The sequence below is a fragment of the Ursus americanus genome, chromosome 1 (genome assembly GCF_024610735.1).
Source record: "Ursus americanus isolate L20-20 chromosome 1, mUrsAme1.1.p, whole genome shotgun sequence".
Classification (NCBI taxonomy): domain Eukaryota; kingdom Metazoa; phylum Chordata; class Mammalia; order Carnivora; family Ursidae; genus Ursus; species Ursus americanus.
This window is the reverse complement of record NC_142127.1, coordinates 5,684,663-5,705,476: the sequence shown is the minus strand read 5'-3', so window position 1 is coordinate 5,705,476 and position 20,814 is coordinate 5,684,663. Positions and strand designations below refer to the sequence as shown.

General features: G+C 41.1%; 1 protein-coding gene across 1 annotated transcript in view; it reads left to right on the top strand.

Moving 5' to 3' along the window:
- Positions 1-20,814, top strand: part of CNTNAP5 (contactin associated protein family member 5) — a 773,827-nt gene that overhangs the window by 519,334 nt on the left and 233,679 nt on the right. The window contains exon 13 of the mRNA XM_087853915.1: positions 8,950-9,150. Coding sequence (XP_087710041.1) covers positions 8,950-9,150 — 201 coding nt within the window. The remainder of the gene's footprint in view (positions 1-8,949; positions 9,151-20,814) is intronic.

The following is a 20,814-nucleotide window of genomic DNA, read 5'->3' as shown; positions in this document are numbered from 1 at the left end:
GTTCTTGCAATAGATGTTCTGGGCTGCAGAGCAGAATTTCAAGTACATATCTAAACATACTTTGCCATCCTATGTCACTTTCTTGCTGATTTCAGGAGCTGTCACTAGAGTCAGTGAGATCCTGGCATTCTGTTGGATATTTAGTTCCATGTTAAGTGAATGCCCACTCTGGGTCAAGTGCTCAGCATACGAATATTTATAAGATCGTCTTTTGCCTTGTAGAGCTTACAGTTTAGCAGGGAGATTTGAGTAAACAAGTTGTTACCATGGTTCTTGAGCAAGACCAGAACCGGATGCTGGTGGAGTTAGAAGAGGCTTCCCACTGGGGAAGACACTGGTGCTCTGGCAATATCATTCATACTGTGATGAGCTCCAGAGCAGAGATGTCTGCTGAAAGAAGGATGAATCATTCCATGCTCCTCTTTGAGTTTCTTTTTGTCAGTCACCTCTAGAACCAGAATATAAGATCCTTGAAACTGTGTATTAGACAGTCTGAGATTTACTGAAGCCGTGTCTTCCTTTGTGACATTGTAAAAGGAGATGTAAATGCTGCCCTTGGGTAGCCCTTCTCAGGATTATGGGAAGACCTTCACAGTCAGCTCTCTCCCTTCCAAACTCCTGAATTTAGTCTTGGCTACTTTAGCTCTTCTTAACAAAGGGATGGAAACTACTTATTCTGTACTTGTGTCCCAGATACTGGGCTATCTTGTCTCAGTGTGTATCTCATTGAATCAACATGATGGAGTGTGAGGTAGAGATCACTTCTCGCTTGTATTTTGAGAAAACAGAGGTTCAGAGAGGTTGACAAGCATGTTCAGCATCCCTCAGCTAGTAAGTACTAGATGTAGGAACTGGATTTAGATCTTTGTGAGTGCCAGTTTTTCCTCAGAATGCACAAAAACAGTGCCTGCTACTAAGGTACTCCTAAAGACTTCAAAAATACTTCTAATAGAAACCAAAGCCTGCCCACCAGCCCCGTAGCCCTCTTCCCATCAGGCGATTTTGGTATGGAGGCTCCTTTCTTCTCTCCCCTCCCCAGAAGGCAGGCATACCTGGCTTGTCCACACCCGCCCCTATGCCCCACATTGCCAGGCTCTGGGTTTCCATGTGAACTTCTTTCCCAGGACCACCCTTGAATGCCTTGAGCTCAGGGTCCAGAGTGTCATTTAACCTCGTACCCTTCCACCTACCTTCCCAGTCCCTAATGTAATGTTCTGCACCCTCCAGACATTTAATACATTTTCCTTGAATAAGCCAGTGAATAACAATCCATCAAGTATGTTACAATGTGCGTGAAGTCTGGTCAACTCCTCCCCGCCCCCCGAACGTAAAACAGATTTCCCAGGTCTCTGTGATCATACCACCTATTTTAAAGCAAAGCAAGAGGAAAAATAACCCCCAAAAAGGTACATAAAAAGTAAAGGCTCCAGCGAAGTAGGAGAATAAATCACAGTCAAGTATGTTGTCTGGGAAGTCGTAAAGCGTGGCCTGCGCGGGCAGGTGGACGAGCAGTAATGGGCAGGAGCTGGTCCTCGGCAGCGCCCCCTGCGCTGCGGTTTCTGCGTTCTAGCTAATGCATGGTGCGCGGGGGCCCGAGTAGGGGCCATAAACCGGTAATGCGCTCCCCGCAGCAGCAGCAGGCCAGACGCTGAAAGCAGCCGCGTCTGCAGTGGTTTTAGCGAGCGCCGTATGGGTGTGTTCTCGCACAGGCAGCTGATAGATCCACCTGGGAGGAAAACAGCTCCTGTGGGAATTTGAAGCCTTATAAAGGTGTTGGAAATTGTTTTACATCAATTGTCCCTCTTCCCTTTGCAGGTTGAGGAGAACATGGCGTTGACCCCCTCAGCACAGGTGCCCATAACTTTTTCTGATAATGAAATGATCCTTTCAGATGCTCCCTGAGTGGCTTCACCAGGAGGGCTGAGAGCAGTGGACTTTGATTTTCTGTCTGGTACCCAGGCTCTGTGCTCAGCTCCCCGCTGTGTGTTTTATTTTGTTCTCACATCATCACTGCACAGTGGGTTAGATCCAGTTTGCAGATGAGAAGACTGAGGCTTGGGGAGGTGAAGTGTCTCTGCCAGTGTTCAGGAATCTGAGCTGGTAGTGTCGACTGAGCCTGCCGATCCCGGTGCCCTCGCTTTTCTCCCTTGCATCTGCCTCCATTTACCAAAGAAGCCCTTGCCAAGCTGATATTTACTCAGCAGTCATTGCCTGTGATTTAAATGGAGAGATAAGGTACAAACATATGAAAAATTAAATAACTATCAATGCAAAACGACAAGAGATGTCACTAGGCTGTACATGCGTAGATGTCAAATGAGTGGTACAGGCAGTGGTTTGAGGATTATTTAAGCTGTCTTTACCCTTGGCACAGAAAATTCACTTTGTCAACATAGATAACTGTACCACAAGTGACCCCAGGGACCTTAATATAGACTTGCTTTATTACAATAGGAGCATAAGTGAATTGGCACACTTTTCAAAGGACTATAAGCAGCTCCCCACAGTGATTTAAGTTCAATTAAGCTGGGTATTGACAATCTGTAGACTTCCCTTCCTCCCAAGCATTGGGATAGAAAAAATTGCACATTTTTTTGGCCCTGTAAAGAGACAGATATGTGTGTAGAATGAGGTCTTATTAATCAGAGTTATTTCTTGTCTCTCTCTCCTTTTTTACTTTCCTTTTATTTGTTCTTTCTTCTGAGTGGTGATCTCCATGGTAACAGAACAACTTACATCATCTATAATTACTGCTATTATTAATAATAATAATGATCATCATCATAATAGCAATCAGATAAAATGAAAGAAAAAATATGAAGGAAAATTAAATTGTGGGTCTGTATGTAAACAGTTTACAGCTTCTGAAATGAGAGCAAGACGAACCAGCAGGTCACAGAGAGACTCAGGGTGAGGATTCATAGAGGGCTTTCTGGGGTGATGACTAGAAAAGAGTTCACAACAGAGATGCAGATACAGAATGTTCTAGAGCATCCTATCATTACCACTGTGCTAGCACTTTGTGCAACCTCTTTTTCTTTTCTCTTGTTGTTGATACTGTTGGTGATCATATTGAATGTGTGTGTGTGTGTGTGTGTTAATCTTATAATTTGCAACTTTTCACATTTGGATCACTACATGTGCATAGAAGAGCTGCTTTGGAAATGCTGGAAGAAAGAACCTGGAAGAAAACAAATGGTGGTGATTAACTGTCTCATCACTTGACGATGATTTCCTGAAATCCTAGAAAGTGCTCGATGGCAGCCTAGGCTCTGGTTGTCTGAAGATGAAAGACTTCTGAAGACCTGTCCATTCTCAAGGAAAAAATTGCAGTCTTTGCTGAGCAAGCTTCTGTAACATCCACTCCCAACCCTGCCCCCACCAGTTCTCTGGACAGACTCACTTACTTTTATTTATTTTTAAAATTTTATTTATTTGAGAGTGAAAGGGAGAGGGAGAGAGTATGAGCGGGATGAGGTGCAGAGGGAGAAGCAGGATCTCCACAGAGAGCCCAACATGGGGCTTGATCCCGGGACTCCAGGATCATGACCTGAGCCAAAGGCAGACGCCCAACCGACTGAGCCAGCCAGGTGCCCCTAGCCTCACTTACTTTTAATCTCAAGAATACTTATAATAGCCTGAGACATTTGTCATTCTTCTGGACACAATTTTCCCTGAAACAATGGCAAGCTTTTAGAGTTAGGCAGTACGTTATCTTTCTGGGCAGGTACCCCTGTGGCTGGCACTGAACTAACTGGGCATATATTTGAACATAAGAATGAATGATATCCTTCATATTCTGGGAGATCTCATAGCTTTATGGGAAGATAGACTTGAAACCTAAATTCACAATGTAGTTTGAGACATGCTTTGCTAGCCTCCATAATACACTGTTATGTCTGTGAAATGATGCTTTAGAATTTTATCATATATGCTCCTTGATGCCCTATGGCCTGTAACTCCTTTATGTATAAAGGTGGCAAATAGCTGGTGAGGGTCTGCATCATGAGCTCATTCACACTCATGCCAGTACATTGGGCATCCTTAAACAATATCCACCCATTTCCTCAAAGTTCTAGTAATTAAAACAGTATAGTACTGCCACAAAAAATAGATATATAGACCAATAGAAGAGAATGGGGGAGCCCAGAATTACATCCCTACAGATGTGTTCAGTTAGTATTTGACAAGGGAGCTAGGAACACTCAATGGAGAAAGGATAGTCTCTTCAACAAATGGTGCTGGGAAACTGGACAGCCACATGCAAAAAAAAGAAAGAAAGAAAGAAAGAAAGAAAGAAAGAAAGAAAGAAAGAAAGAAAGAAAGAAAGAAATTGGGCCCCCTTTATACCACTCACAAAAATTAACTCTAAATAAATTAAAAACTTAAACATAGGACCTGATATCATAAAAATCCTAAAAACACAGGGAAGTTACTCCTTGACATTGGTCTTGGCAACAATTTTTTGGCTACGACACCAAAAGTACAAACAACAAGAATAAAAATCAACAAATGAGACTACATCAAACTAAAAACGTTTGTACATAGCAAAGCAAGCCATTAACAAAATAAAAATGGAATCTATGAAATGGGAGAAATATTTGCAAACTACATATCAGATAAAGAAGCAAATATATAATTACCATTACTTAAACTAAGATCTTTAATGAATTGAATAAATTCCTGCCACCAGTTCAAAAGTCTCCAAGTGCAGTTTTCCCTTAAGCAGAGAATTTGTCATGGATAATTTAATACATGTATTCCTTTGAACAAGTTAGAAAGGTGGGGTTATGCTTCTCATCATGGGACTGAATAGTAGTATACAGTAAGAAATAATAGAGAATGACCTGAGTAGCAAAAAGCAGTATCAGGAGCAGTGTTCTTCCAGGTTTCTGGGATCACGAGGACTAACCAACATAAACCATTGACAAAATTTCAGGAAATGAGAGGGACACAAATAAGTACAGAGACACATGAGACTATTCCAAAGTGAAAAGTTAATTGAACAAGATGGTAATTAGTAATTACACACAACAGCAGCTATATTACAAGAAATTGCAGTCCAGCGCACTTGTTAACTTTGTTTGTTGGATGAGTTCCCCACCCTCAGTTTTCTAGGAAACAAAGTCCAGGTCCTAAGCCTCATGTTATAGAAAAGTTTCAATGTAAGGATTCTTTAATTTTTTGCATACCAGACAGCCTGTTATATGTCCATGTGAAACATGATGCTGAATAACTATATTATCATGGATAAAAAGATTGATATTAATATCCCATTTTCCAAAGTGGAAATTTCAGAGGTTAATGACTTGCTCAAAGCCTCACTGCTGACATGTAGCAGAACACAGTTTACAATCAGAAGGCAGGTTTCCAAAGCCAGGCTGTCTCATGGCACCTTGAAGCCCTCTTCTCTAGAGATGAGAAAGTATTCCCTGTGGTAGAGGGTCTGATCTGGGGGCAGACCAGCAGAGGATGGTGCTTGGAGCCTGAAGGATTTTCTGATGTTCTCCCAATCATAGCATTTAGGTAATTTACTCCTCCGTCCCTGAGTGTAACTGGACCTTCTTGAATTATAGACAAATTTCTAGGTTTCCTTGTGTAATAGTTCAAATTCAGATCTTCTCACACAAACCCCCTCCCCACTTAATCCTTACAACCATTCTATAGAATTGGTATCATTTCTGCTTTCCAGATACTACTGATGAGGAAACTGAACTTTAGAGAAGTAATGATTTGACCAAGACTGCTTAACCAGTAAGTGTCGAGGTGGCACAAAAATCCAGATCTTCTAACTGCAGAGCCCAATCTGTGTCCATAAATATCTATGTACCCATTGACTTAATTGACCATCTTTAACATTTTGCTTCATGGATTCAATTTCAGTTAAAGCATGTGTACATCCATGAATGAATTCGCACCAACATCCACCTAAAAGATGTGCAAAATGAATATTACTCGTTTGAAAATCCTTAGAGCTAACGTTCACCTACACATTCCCTAGCTAAAACCACATGTCCCCATCTTAGACCAGACATCAGAAGCATTAAGCACTAAAGCCAACTTTCATGAGTGGCATTGACCCTTAGCCTTTAATATTTTGTCAGAGTGCAGGACTTAATCTGCACCCGCTACCAATGAAACTTGGGGGTGGGGGCGGGAACAGAAAGCAAGAAGAAATAGTATCCAATTACCTTCTTCTTTTCAATCTTTCTTCTGCTATCTCCCAGGAGAAAAAAATAATCAGAGGACAAAGGGCATCTTTGAAAGGAAAGCCCGCTAAGAGGCTCTAGGTTTCATGTAATCATCTCTCCTCTTGTCGCTCATACTCTGTTTGCAGGGCTTGTGATGCCTTCGTGAATCATGGGGAGCACTTCAGAGCTCTTAACTCTTCCTTCGTTTCTTCTGTATATCTGCATATATCAAAATGTGCCAATAGTTGAGTTGTTAGAACTTGCATTCACCCTCAGGTTCCAGAAGGCAGGGTTGGCAACATTAGTGGCTTCAAGATGAAAGGTTGTCTCTCCTACACATTTTCCTTTTCCATCTTGCTAAAGATAGAATATGATTCTGGCAAAATGAGTCAGTGAGTAAATGAATAAGCAAATCAATGAATGAATGTATGAATAATCAGATGAATGGATATATGGATATATGAATCTGTGCGTATTTGGAAGGAAATCTAAATTCGTATGATTTAATGATGCTATTTGGACCACTTCTGGCATCAGATTGGACACAGTGAGACTGCGGACAAGTTTATTTTCTCTCTCTAAGCCTTCATATATCTATACCTCTATGTATATGTTTGTGTCTCTATCTATTGCTGTATCTGTGTTTATGTCTGTCTTTCTCTCTATATATATTTATCTATCTATATGGGCATCTACCATAGTGGATTGTTATGTCTACCAGAGAGAAGGTACATAAAATGTCCTCGCATGAAACAGTAACACAGCATCTATACATTAGACTGGGTGGTTCTTTGCTTCTTCTACACACCATGGACATTTCAAAACTGTTGGTCTTTATTTCTCTTTCTATGCTATTGTGTTATTAAATAATTATTTTTCTTTGGTTATTTATCAGAGTTTGTCTGTATCAGTACCAACATTTTTGGAGTTACGGATTGACTGTGTAATATTATTATTTTAACCAATTAGAATTAATGTTCTATTATTACTTTCAAAGTCAGAACCTAATAACCTTCATTTTGATTTGTTTTCCAGACTTTATAGAAAATGTAATTCTGCCTCCGTTAAACATTGGAGATGTGGTTATCACTGGATTGGTTTTAGGAAAGTCTGAAGATGAATTAGAATTCTTGAACAGAGTTTAATACTTTTGCTTCAAGAAATATTTCTTTTTCTGGAGTTAGAAAATTCTCTAGAGATAATGGAAACCAAACTTTCTCTCCTGTCTCCTTCTAATATAGTGAAACAGAAGTGCAAGCAGCGAAGTTACTTCTCCCAAGTCACATACAGAGTTAGGGTAGAGAAAGTATTAAAACTGGGGATCCTGTGCTTTTCCTTTTTAGGTAAACATGCTGACAGCTGTGATCCTGCTTCTTAGTAGTACTAATTAATAATAGTTACTTTCAGGGTGGACACTCATCACTGTTGCCTAATAGATATGCGTTGGGTCATTGCTTTACTTCCTAGACCTTGGTTTCCTCCTTTATAAAAAACTAGGAGGATGAAGTAGGAGGGAAACCACATGATAGCTATGTTAAGTTATTTTTCATCTCTGAGAATCTATGAAGAGTAATGATATTATTATGTGGGCAAGATTCTCGGATGACAAAAGCTTTTCGAGTCTTCCTATTTCCTCCTTTGCTTTATTTGTGAGCATGTTTGGAATGAAATTCTATGTCCAATTGCAGTAAATGTTTTAGTATAGGTTATTAGTACAGAAATGTCTGATAGATCTCGGACAGTGCCTTGCAACTTCATGTCTTTGGTTGCTATTCCATAGTAACAGCTCTTCTGCTGGGATTGCTGTCTTTTTCTTTCTTTTTTTTTCTTTTCTTTTTTTTTTTTTTGATGATAAAACTGAGCCCTAGAAAAATGAAGTGATTTGTCCAAGCTTGTTGTTGGCAGAGATAGGCTTCAAATACACATCTCTCAAGCTGTAAAACTCAAATTTCTCTCCTCTCTCCTCACCTCCTATTCTTACCTATGGTAGGTAAAACATGTCCTCCAAACCTGATGTGAAGTTCCTCATCTCTGCATATTATTTTATTGTAAACCTCTTAAAAGAATTTTTCTGCAAATAGAGGAAGCATAGAGAATTAAAAAAAAAAAAGGAACTTCAGCTAAGTGCCTTGTATGTATTGTGTGGATCATACAATCTCATCGTTGATTAGGTGTATTTTACAGGTACTTTCTATAAGGAGATCTTTCTGTGTACAGCAAACATTCGATGTGATACTTGTGTTTCTGTGAGACAGTTATCTATGCTAGTGTTTGTCTTGTGGCGGAGTGTGTGTCAGTAGCTGGAAGCATGGGCTTTGCGATCAGACACCCTGGATTCCTATTCTTGCTTAGTCACTTGCGCATGGGTAAGCTGCTCAGTCCTGCTCATTCACTCTTCCTTCATTTCTCACATGGCGTTTCTAACTTCCTTCCGATTTAGGTAATGCCAATTTAAAATGAGATGATGGACATTAAATGCTTAGCATAAAGGACTCCACAGATTTAGTTCCGATGTTTGTTAACCCCCTTACTAACTCTGTGTGGAACTCTATGAGGAACAGAAATTCTCTGGTCATTTTTATTTGCATGAGTGGAACACTCAGGTGGATTGATAGCCCCATGTGGAGCCAAGCATCACATTGCTTGTGTGATCCTCTTACCCACCCCCTGACCCCCAGCTTTATTGAGTTATATAAGTATGATCCTCTTTTGACCTTCCTTCTAATGTCTACTTCCTTGGGTTATGTTTTCTGGACAGAGGACAAGATTTGGACCTCAGTGCAGCACAATAACACAGAGCTGACCCATGTGCGGGGTGCAGACCCTGAGAAGCCCTACACCATGGCCTTGGATTATGGTGGCAGCATGGAGCAACTGGAAGCCATGATTGATGGCTCAGAGCACTGTGAGCAGGAGGTGGCCTACCACTGCAGAAGGTCCCGCCTGCTCAACACTCCAGGTAAGGCTTGCCCCGATTCCTCTGCATGAGCCACACAGGGTGGCCACAGATAGGCCTGGAAAACACGGAATGTCAAGAAGAGGAGTGTTTGCCCACAAGGGGGCTGCAGTGACGGTTGTTCACTGTGCGGTGAAAAGAAATGAAGTCAGGAGAGGATTGGGGATATACTCATGCTGGCTCTGATTCCCAGGTGTGACGTAAAGGAAGCCTCTCGAGGTAGCCTCTCAAGTTTCCATACTCATCTTCAAAAAGAAAATGGAGACAATGCGCATCTTTCAACAGTTGGGAGAATGGGAAGTTTCTTGAGATCAGTAGCACTTGAAGAGAGCGTTGAACTAGACATAGACGGTGCGGAGGTGGGAAGGAATGTTTCTGGGAAAGGAAACAGTATATGAGAAAGCACAAAGGATCTCAGCATATTCACCAAAGAACAGTGAGTTATGTGCAGGGCAAGAGATGCAGAGGGAAGTGGTATCAGGCAAGGGGGTCAGGAGGGCAGGCAGGGATAGCCCTGTGTGTTTGCAGTACTAATGTTAATTGGAAAGTGCAGGCCTCAATGGAAATGACTCTTTTTAAAAATAAAGTTTGCTCTTTGAAAACAAAACAAAACAAAACAAAACAACCAGCAAAGTAACTTCTACGACTACTTACCAAACCGAAAAGGGTTTTTGCAGAATGTCCAGAAGGCTTCGTCAAAGTTCATGGGTGCCCTGGGAGTCAGTCATTTTTGTGAATAATTTCACCATTTGTTCCATGGCACACACATGCACACACACACACAAGCCGAGAATCATAGGGGTGTGGAATATCCAAGAATGTTGTCACAGTCTGTCACCTCAAGAAATTTACAATCCCATGCTTGGAGGTTAGGAATTTTGAAAGGCTTGAGAAGATTAGACAGTGGAATGTCAACAAAGGAGAAGTGATAGAAGCCTAACTAAATATAACACACCGCCTCACTGATCTAGAATCTTTAGGAAAGACGTTGTTCCACATAAGTGAATTTTCCAGATAACTGTCACTTATCCCTTTAAGCACCAAAAATGTTTTCAAAGAATTTTTAACTATTTGAAATGAAAATCTTTATCAAATGGATTACACGCTTCCCTGCCTTCTTAAACAGAGAGCTCTGAACATAAAATGTAACCTTTTCTTGATGACTCAGGATCATCATTGTGAAAATCAATTATTGTACTCTCCTTGGATTCAGCCATGCTCACAGGGTTGATTAGATCTGAGGCACTGGTTGCTGTCCCTCTTCCTGGCGTTCTTAGATGTTGCTGCTTGAGAGGCTCAGTGTGTATACTTGTTCGTATTTCTTTCTGTCCTGGCTGTCAAGACTGCGCCTGTCACTCTCGGCACTATTCACAGTACCTGTGTCTGGAAAAAACAACCTACCCTCTTTTCACTGTGTGGCTTCTACTTTTCTAAGGATTGGGTCTGATGGAATTTTAGGAAAAATAGAATTCTGTTCATTCAGACCACAGATTTCCTTTAGTCTTATGTATTATGTGATATCAGTTTGGTGATACTATTGCCTTTTTATGTGCTTTTTTTTTTTAAACTCAGCTGTCATGAATTCCTTGGGCATATTCAAGTGGGAGGGCATGGATTTGAGGGCAGACCATACTGAGAATGACTCTGCCTCTTACTACTTATAGAAACTTGTGCAAGTTGCTAAATTTCCACTAGCAATTTCAGCACCTGAGCAATTTACACAAAATCCTCAACTAATAAGGCTGATAAGAGGACTGCAGGAAAAATGTACTCTGCACTCTTTATACTGTGCCGGGTACTCATTAGGTGTTCAACAAACACTGGGGTCTTATTTCTTTCCTCCTTCGCAGCTTCCATCCCAGCAGGGAAGGTCCAAACTTGCACTGTAATGAGAAACAAGCTCAAAGGATCACTTTATTTCTATTTTAATGGTATAAATAGAATAATTATAATAATTATGACTCATGCATGCAGATAATCTCACCACCCAGGGACACCAATGCTGGACTTAGTTGTGCATCATTCCAGATGTTTTCCCATTTTGTGCACAGTCACAAAAACACAGTGAAAATATATTGTCTATATGTTGAGGTTGAGAATACTCATTAATCCTCTTTTCCCCCTTGATTTATGAATCAAATGAGGTAGATGAAGGAAGACAATGGGAATGGGCACACAGTGTCTACTTTTTTTCTGGTGAGCTGGCTTGCAGAACATGGTGTAGACCAGGCATTGCTTGTGTGGAGGGTGGAAATGCAGACAGACAGCCCCATAGAGATGTGGTCCCAACCTCACACTCCTCAGTGCAGGGACGAGCACTGACTCAGTTGGACTTACCTCACAGAAACAGGGGCAGAGATAATAAATGTGCACCACTGTAGGCACGTGAATCCCAGAGCCAGGGCCTAGCGTACTACCTTCGTTGAGCTGCTATAACAAAATATGACAGATCAGGCTTACAAAAAACAGAAATTTATGTTTCATGGTTCCAGAGGCTGGAAGTCCATGATCAGAGTGCCAGGATGTTTGGCTTCCGGTGAAGGCCCTCTTCAGGTCACAGACAACTCAGGGAAGACTTTTTGTTATATCCTTACATGCCAGAAAGAGAGTGAAAGACCTTCTTGGAGTCCCCTTAAGAAGGGCACTAATCCCATTCATGAGGGCTCTACCCTCATGACCTAATCATCTTCCAGGGGGGAACCTCCTAATATCATCGTATTGAGGGTTAAGGTTGCAACATATGAATTTTGGAGGGACACACTTGCACACACTTGCAAGGTCGGTTTCCTCATCTCTCTGTTTAGGCAACCCCTTTCCCATGGGGAAGACCACAGAAAGAAGTGGAAATGAGTAGAGTCCATCTCCTCCTTACCTACCTGCTGTATAGAAGAGGTGAGCAAGTCTCTCACCTGCTGAAGCCAGAGCCCCCAGTGATACTGTTTTATTACCTTATTTGTCACACACACACACACACACACACACACACACACAGGCACGCACACACACACACGGTACACATATCTTTCCATATTAGTAAATATGGCTCTATATCATAATGTTTATTAACAACAGAGTCTTCCATCATATGGACATACCACAACAGATATACAAAATTAACACATCTATTTTGGACATTTAGTTCTCTCTCTCTCTTTTTCCCAACATAGATGCTGCAAGAACATTTTTTGCACATAGATCTTTGTGAACAAAGCTGATTATGTCCTTAGGATAAATTCCTTGAGGTGCCATTGCCAAGGCAAAGAGTGTACATATTTTTAAGGCTTTTGCCATATTGACTTCTGCAACATATCAAGTTTATACCAATTTATACTCCCAAGAATACTGTGGGATTGAGTACCCACTTGTCAGCAACATGTATCTTGTTTTCTCTTTGGCAATCTGAAAATGCAGAAGGGAGTCAAAGACAATCATAGTTTTGTTTAATTAAAACAATGTATAGTATGATTCCCTTAGGTTATTGGAGGGAGATACTACTGGTAGCCAGGGTTAGTAGAAGCTATAAAGTGTTATAAATTGTGGTGACTGTGGACTTAAATCAATAAGGAGAGAATGTGGAGGATGCTTTATTTGCTATAGATTCTCCTCCATATTACACACAATAGATAATATAGAGAGGAAATAAAAGAAGGCAAGATGAGGGAAAAATAAATAACTGTTCAAATGGCCACCAATGACTAAGCATTTCTTATATTAGCATCTATCTCTGGGGAGCCATATAAGCATTATCTCTAATCCAGGCAAGGGCTCTGCACAGTAAGGGTTGTTACCCCATCTGGATTTCAGGAAACTGAACCTCAGAGACAGGAAGGTGCTTGATTAATGCCTCACAGCTGGGGAGGGGCAGATCAGGCTTTTGGACTAGGCTTCACCTGTGGTCAAAGCAAGGCTGCCATTTCTGATACACCCTGCAAATCTCAAAGAGCCAGAACTTAGAGGGAAATCAAGTAGTCAGGATAAACATGAGTTTCTGTGATTTTCCTTATTTTGCAAGAAAATGGAGATGAAGAGAGAGAAGAGGAGCCAGAGCCTCCTCTTCTAAGGCCCTGTGATTTTCAGGGCAGCTTGAATTAGGGCAAGTTCCTGAGTAGCTACAAGAAGTTTGCAGCACTCTTGCTGAGGTGCAGGAGCTTCCAGGACTCATGCACCCCTTCCCAGGGTGGCCCTGAGGACCTCCACAACGGCATTCCCAGAGCCTCTTTCTGCCTGCTCCCACCTCTGGCTTCAGTTCCATTCATCTAGGAGCAGCAGAGGGAGGAGGAAAAGGAAGGCTAAGTTCAGGCCTGGTTGGTTCACCACTGTGTATTTTTCATTCAGTCAGTGACTGAACCATGACACTGTCATTTCTGACAGTTTCCTCTGATATTCTTCCCCAGAGCTGCTGATAAGCGCCAGCCAATGGAATATGTCATCTGTCTCTTTAACTGAAGGTTTACGCTAGAAACTCTCTTAAGGACCAGAATTCCAAGCCTCAGGGAAAGGTGTCTTTGCTATTCCCATGCATCTTTATAGTTGTCTTCCCTATGTTTCTATTTATTACCCTGAGCTTTACGCAGGGCCTGCAGTCCTGTGCTACAGAGACGTTTCCAAGACAGGATTCATCAGCCTGCCAGTGGTCAGGGTACTCTGTCACTAGGAGAGGAGGTGTCCACTTGTCCCCAGGAATAAAGGCTTCCCTGGTTGAGCCCAGACCTTTGTCACTGTCAGCACCTTCATAGGAATTTTGCCCAAGGCTGGGGTCCTGAAGGTAACATGTGATTAGCATATGAAATGAAATAGAACCCAGCTCAGGAAACACTCACACAGAAGACACAGAAATAAATATTGAATCCACAGTCTGGAGGATGCTTTAATCATGTGGCCAATTAGCTCTATAACCCACAGCTTCCCCTTGCAAGGAAGACAAGATTGAAAAGGGCATCAGAAGGTAATCACCTGGGGAAGCCCAGTGCCCAGGTCCCTGCTGGGAGTGAGGATGGAAGTACTGCCTATCCTAAAACTCTCTTCTATAGTCTCCATGGCACCAAGAATTCCCTCATTAGATTTTTTTTCATTGGAGTGTATTTGGTGTATGTATTTTTTGTACTTACCACTCAGTGTAGTAAAAGTTTGTTTGGAAATACCTTTTCCAATAAACCTGTGAGTGCTCTAGGCAGAATGAAATGGTTTGAAAATGCATATGAAAATTGAGACTCCATTACTTTGAACTCTAATAGCCATAGGACAGCTTGAGCTGGAGTTTACTTTGGTTCTGAAAAGAAAGCATTTGCCAAGCAAATCAGGGATGCAAACAAGTTTGCCATGAGGATTAGGTTCCTCAATAGAACTAATTATTTAGTGCTATAGAGTGCTTCAGAGTCCTCATTTCCCTACCTGCAACGGGTGAACATCACTCCTATTCATTCACTCATTCATTCATTCAGGCAGGCAGGCAGGCAGGCAGGCAGGCAGGGAGGCACTTGAGTGGTTTCCACCTGGGGTCAATTGCTTTATTGCTTTACCTAGTTGTGTTCCCATGGATTTGAAAGCACTGAAATCCTATTTTATTTTATTTTTTTAGGAGAGGGAGAGGGGAAGGGAGGGGCAGAGAGAATCTTAAGCAGGCTCCATGCCCAGCACAGAGCCTGATATGGGATCGATCTAATGACTCTGAGGTCATGACCTGAGACAAAATCAAGAGTTAGATGCTTAACCAACTGAGCCACCCTGGTGCCCCTAAAATCCTATTTAATTTAAAGTCTTCCAAAACTTTCTGTTTTCTTCTTTATTGGTGATTATTAATTCATGATATTTTAATGAGTTTATGGCTAACTATATATAATATGTGATACATAGTTTAGGTTATATATAAATATATAGTGTATCATGTATGAATATATTATATATACACACTATGCACTATAAGGTACATACTATATAATATATATTATGTAATTGTATATCTACTTATTATATACTTTTTGTACATCCAAATATATCTGTAAATTCACTTGTGTTTATAAACCCTCATGCCTATCTGTAATATTTGGCTTCAGTTGTGTACAAACAAATGATCAGACTTAGAAATCTAGGTAAAGAATTGTGATAGAGAAAAGTCAAATTACAGATAGAAAAAAGTAGCTTTTCAGGATACTCTGGGGTTTATTTAACTTTAAACTCTTTGTCCCCAGTATTTGTACCAAACATGATCAATTAACAGATGATTACATTTTCTTTCAAACAATAAGTATTTATTGATTTTGATGGTGACAAAAGTATTTTGTCACACACTTTTCTGTCCAGTGGGAATGAAATTCTGAAAAAACGAAGTTCTTGCCCACCTGATTGTAGCAGGGGTATGAGAGAGACAGAGAAAACACCCCCCACCCCATGTATTCAGTTCATGAAGAACATCAGAAGAAAAGTCAAGAAGCAAAAGAAGCCTTAAAGTGACCAAGCATGGGAAATTCTGCTTCTTAAAGGGGCAAGAAAGCCTCCTGGGCTAGGAGGGATGCGCCATAGAGTCCTGGGTGAAGGGAGGGTGTGGACCATGTGATATCTTTGACAGAAGATTCTAGGCAGAGGAATAGCAAAGAGGACCAGTGTGGCTAGTGGAGAGAGAAGAGGGAGAGGGTGATAGGAAAATGAGGCTGGGGTGTCCAGAGACCAGATCATGACAGGCCTAGTGCTATGGATTTTATCTTAAGTATGCAGGGAAGTCACTGGAACACTAAAGTAAAGGATTACTCTTCCTTTTCCTGTTTCAAATCCTAAGGCAGTCAGTTTATTTAAGTGAGGCTAAACTGGGTATCCATAATTTGCTAAATGCATAGACATTTTAGGTCACTCCCTATGCCTGGTGAACTGGAAATAGCTATGAGCTCCCTGAGGACAGAAGCCTTGTCTTATACAGCCTTGATCCCCACAGTCTAGCTCAGCACTGTCAGCCCTCTGGTTACTTCTGATCCATGGCAGTACTTTTGTACATGTTCCCTCAATTACACTGAGTTGGGATTGTGTTGGCCCCTTCACCTACTATTTTACTACCTCCCACTTACCTCCACCACACTCACAAATCCTAGAGGTCTCTATTGGAGCTGGAATCCTTGTCCTCTGCAGCACACCCCTTTCCTTCCTTCCTTCCTTCCTTCCTTCCTTCCTTCCTTCCTTCCTTCTTCCTTCCTTTCTTCCTCTGTCCTTCCCTTCGTTCCTGCAACACACACACACACACACACACACACACACACACACACGATAGATGATAGATAGATAGATAGATGATAGATTGATGATAGATAGATAGATAGATAGATAGATGATAGAACCGATCCCAAAGTCCATCTTGGTCCTTTCATTATTGTCACTATACTACTTAAAACAAGAAGAAAACGTCTCACAGATGGAAGGAAAATAATAAGAGGAGGATTCAGTTACCCAAGAAAAGGTTCATTTTTTGTTTTGATTATCAATTGTTATGTAAAAACCACCATAAAGCTTAGTGGTTTAAAACGATGGTAACATTCATCTTTCCCTCCCATCTTCAGTTTGGTCAGGTGCCAGTAGGATTTGCCCATCTCTGCTCCATCCTGGGTCACCGGAGGATGGGGCAGGAACTGGGTGTGCAGTCATCCAAAGTCTCACTCACTCAGTTGCTGTGGCTGTTGGTTGGGTTCTCGGTTTGGGCATGTGGTCTTTCCATGTGGCTGCTTGGTTTTCTCATATCACAGTGGCTGTGGCTCAGGGACAAATGTCCTAAGAGAGGGGGAGGGACAGGTGGAAATTATACTGCATTTTCTTGCCTAGTGTTGGAAGTCATGCATTATTATTTCTGCCACTTTCTAATTATTAGAAGATGGTCAGTCAGGCTAGCCCACATTAAATGGGAGGCAAATTTCAGTCCATCTTTTCATGGGATGAGTGTATGAACATGTTTTAAGACTACCATGTCTTCTTCAAAATTTTGCATGGATAGTCAACTAGTCTAAGGAAATAGAGCAAATGGAGGGCAGAATCAGGAGCTCACAGCTCTCCAACTGAGGGTAGCAGCTTGCACTCTGATGTCCTGCTAGCCTTGATGAGTCAGTTCTAGTTTAGGCTACAAACCAGTCTGACTCTCCATTTTTCCCTCTTAGGGACTTTTGTTACCCTTAAAGTAGTATGGGCAAAATGTGTTTATAAGAGTTTGCCATAGGTCTTAAAAAAAATATAAAGAGACTATCACATGAATCAAGTCACTGCACTTTACTGTACATGAAAGCCACCTTTCTTAATGTTCTAATAATTCACTCTTGGTGTTTTGCTGGGACATAAAGTCAAAATTAGAGGTGGGTAGATTTTACAAAGAATGCATACACTTTGGTTGGAGCTAGAGATGTGGGTGTGTACCTAAGGAAAATAGAAACTATCCCACATAAATTCAAGAGATGATATGTGCCTCACTGCAAATGAATTGCTTTCCAGACCATTAATTACTTCAGTAGTCAAAGTGGATTGCTCAAGAATCAACATTTGGACCCCGCATGAGATAAAGTTTTTATTTTTCTCACTGCTCTATGAAAGACTGTATTTGCTTAATTTATCTTGAATGTACTTATAGGAAAAAGGGTTCTTTTTTCTAATCTTAAGACATAGTGCAATGGCAGCACCATGAAAAGAGCATGAATTTTGGAATCAAAGAAAATAGTATGAAATTTTACTTTTTTTTCCTTCTTAGCTCTGAGAATGTGAGCATGTTACATGGACTTCCCGAGCCCCAGTTTCCTTATCTATAAATATCTATATAATAAGATAGATGCTGTGTCTTGCTTATGGTAGACATTCAAAATACTATGGTTATTTTAGTCAGTATTTTATCATACTTTCAAAAGAGCAAGGAGAATATTATTCTCCTAGCTACCAGGAGAGGGTCTCAGAATCCAGCTAGACATCTGGTGAAAAAGTTGAATGTGGGAATCTGCCTCTCGTTGGTTTATGGGCATACTTACTTTTAAACTGCAGTTTAGGTATTTGTAAATGTGATATTTACCCATCTAATAGCACTGTTGAAAGTTAAAGTTAAGTCTATGCCCACCCCACCCCCACTGCCGACCACTCAACTCCACTCATCTTTCTATTTTTCTCATTTCAGTAAATGACATGATCCAGTTTCTTAAGGCCAAAACTAGCTCATTCCCTCCTTAAAATTCCCATTCTTACCCAACATATCAGCAAATACTCAAACTCATCGGTCAGAACTGACTTTGACCCCAGCCTCTTCCCTTATTTCCACTGCTACCACTTAAGTTCAGACCTCTTCCTCTCCGGACTGGACAAGTGCATCACATCCCTCCTCCTCTCCTATCCCACCCTTACCCCACCTCCCTACAGTTTCTATCTCACACAACAGACAATGTGATGACCTTTCCAGAAAGAGATTATATAAATCTGGTTTTAAACCCTTCCCAGTGCCCTTGAAACAGAACCCTGACTCCTTACCATTGACCTACAGAGCTCTGAAGGCTAAGCCCCCTCCCCGTTCCTATTCTCCCACCTGCTCTGTAAGCATAGCCCTATATTCTTTATTCTGCTCCTTGCCAAACTAGCCCTCTACATCTTAAACTGATGCACTAGCTGCTCTCTCTATTCAAAACTTTAATTCTTCTTCCCATGATTAGCTCTCAACTTAAATTCTACATACAACTAAAGTATACACTCTCATTCTTTATCACATCATTCTATTTTAGTATTCTGTGTAGAAGTTATTAATACCCAATATTTTCTATTTGTTTACTGTCTTCCTCTGTCAGTAGAATGTGAGCTCTATGAGGGAGAGACCTTTTTTGACTCATTCACCATATTATGCCCCAAATGCATAGAGTAGTAACTTACACCTAGCAAACATTTAGTAGGTAGTTGCTGAATGAATAGAAGACTCCACCTCAATTAATAGTATCACTAATGTCCATATTATGTCAGAGGACCCATGATGAAACAAGTGCATTTCACTAAGCCTGCTGCAGAAACCCTTGCAAGCAGAAAGCAGTTGTGAGTGGGAAGGGTGGGACTGGGAGGTGGGAGGCACTGCCCCACTTCTGGCTCCAAGATAGTCTCTCTGTGACCTTGAGCAACTTACTTACATTTTAATGGGCTTCAAGTTTCTGTTCTTTAATCCTAGTGGGTTATATTTTATTTTCTCCAAGTGTCCTTCCCACCGTGACATTTCATGCCTATACTAACCACTACAAAGTGAGTTAAAATACACATTACAGTTTGTTACTTTCTTGTTACCATAAGGACCTGGAGGAGTTGGTAAGACAAACACACACACACAAAAAAAAGATTTTTCTGACTCTTAAGACAATGAAATATGGTAATTTATTTATATAGTAGGTGATGTCTTTAATACCTTCATGCACCTGGTCTTCTCCTCAGAACATATTTTCCATATGGTAATACTGATTTGTGCAAAGAAGATGTGAAACCTCCCTAAGGTCATAACAAGTCAAGAGTAGTGGGGATAACAGTTTCCTACCTTAAAAGTATGTATGCATGTATTAGACTATTCACTATTTATAAATGCTTTGGTGGTTGTGAGGTAGTAAAGAAATGTTATGATACCCGCACTGACGAGGCCTGCCAGTCTACAGTCTACACAGACTTTGTGCATAATGGCATCTCATCTTGTTATGGAGAGTTAGGGCTGATGCTGGATTTTCGTCCCACCTGGGCTCTCACTATAACCATGCCAAAGGGAAGGCAGCAGTGTGCTGATGAAGAGCCCAGGCTCGGTTTGCCCTGGCTCAAGCACTTGGTCTATTTTGTGTCAGCCGTGTGACCTCAGAATATGTACTCAACATCTGCCAGCCTCAGTTTCCCCATCTCTAAGCATGAAGACAACAAAAAATAAATTAATTGCACCCACATCATTTCTAAGGATAAAAATGGTTGGGAACTTGCACTCTTAAGTTCCGAATTTACCTAGTTCATTTGAAATGACAGAGGTGTCTTTCTATACCTAATTCTTACTGTCCTCTCACTTTTGCTGAGATACAGGAATGCATTATGGCATTTTTATTCCTCCATGCTTTCCTGTGTGTGTGTGCATGCCCATATGCATTCCTGTGCATGCCTCTGTGTGTGCGTGCACATATGCGTGCCCGCGTGCAAGCACGTGTGTGTGTATAGGATTTGATGAGAGATACCATGCAGTATGCTGGGTGGTGTACAGATGTCAAAACATAATCTTAGTATTGCACAGTGGAAACATTTTAGGCTCTAAAGCCATAGATAGATAGATAAAAATAAAAATACTGAACCCCCCCCCCCCCACCGCCACTTCCTTGCTGAGTGGCCATTGTCAGGCCATATAACCAAAGTCTCTGAGCCATGTTTTCTCATCTGCAAAATAGGTAATATATTAACCTTGTAGACTTGTAGACTTTTTCAGGGATTGCAATGCATTTATAAAGGGGTTGGCTATAGTGGCTACTACCATTTAAGGAGCCTGTGCCCTTGTCGGTAGACTTAGAGACAATATTTATAAGTCAGAAAGATGGAGAATGCCCTGGAAAGGAAAAAATCATTTCTACTTAAATGAATCTCAGAGATTTTCTGTGGAAAAGAATCACTTCTTTTTAGACACAGCATGGGTAGGAGTCACTGTGATGGGGGAGGGCATGGAGGCAGACCATT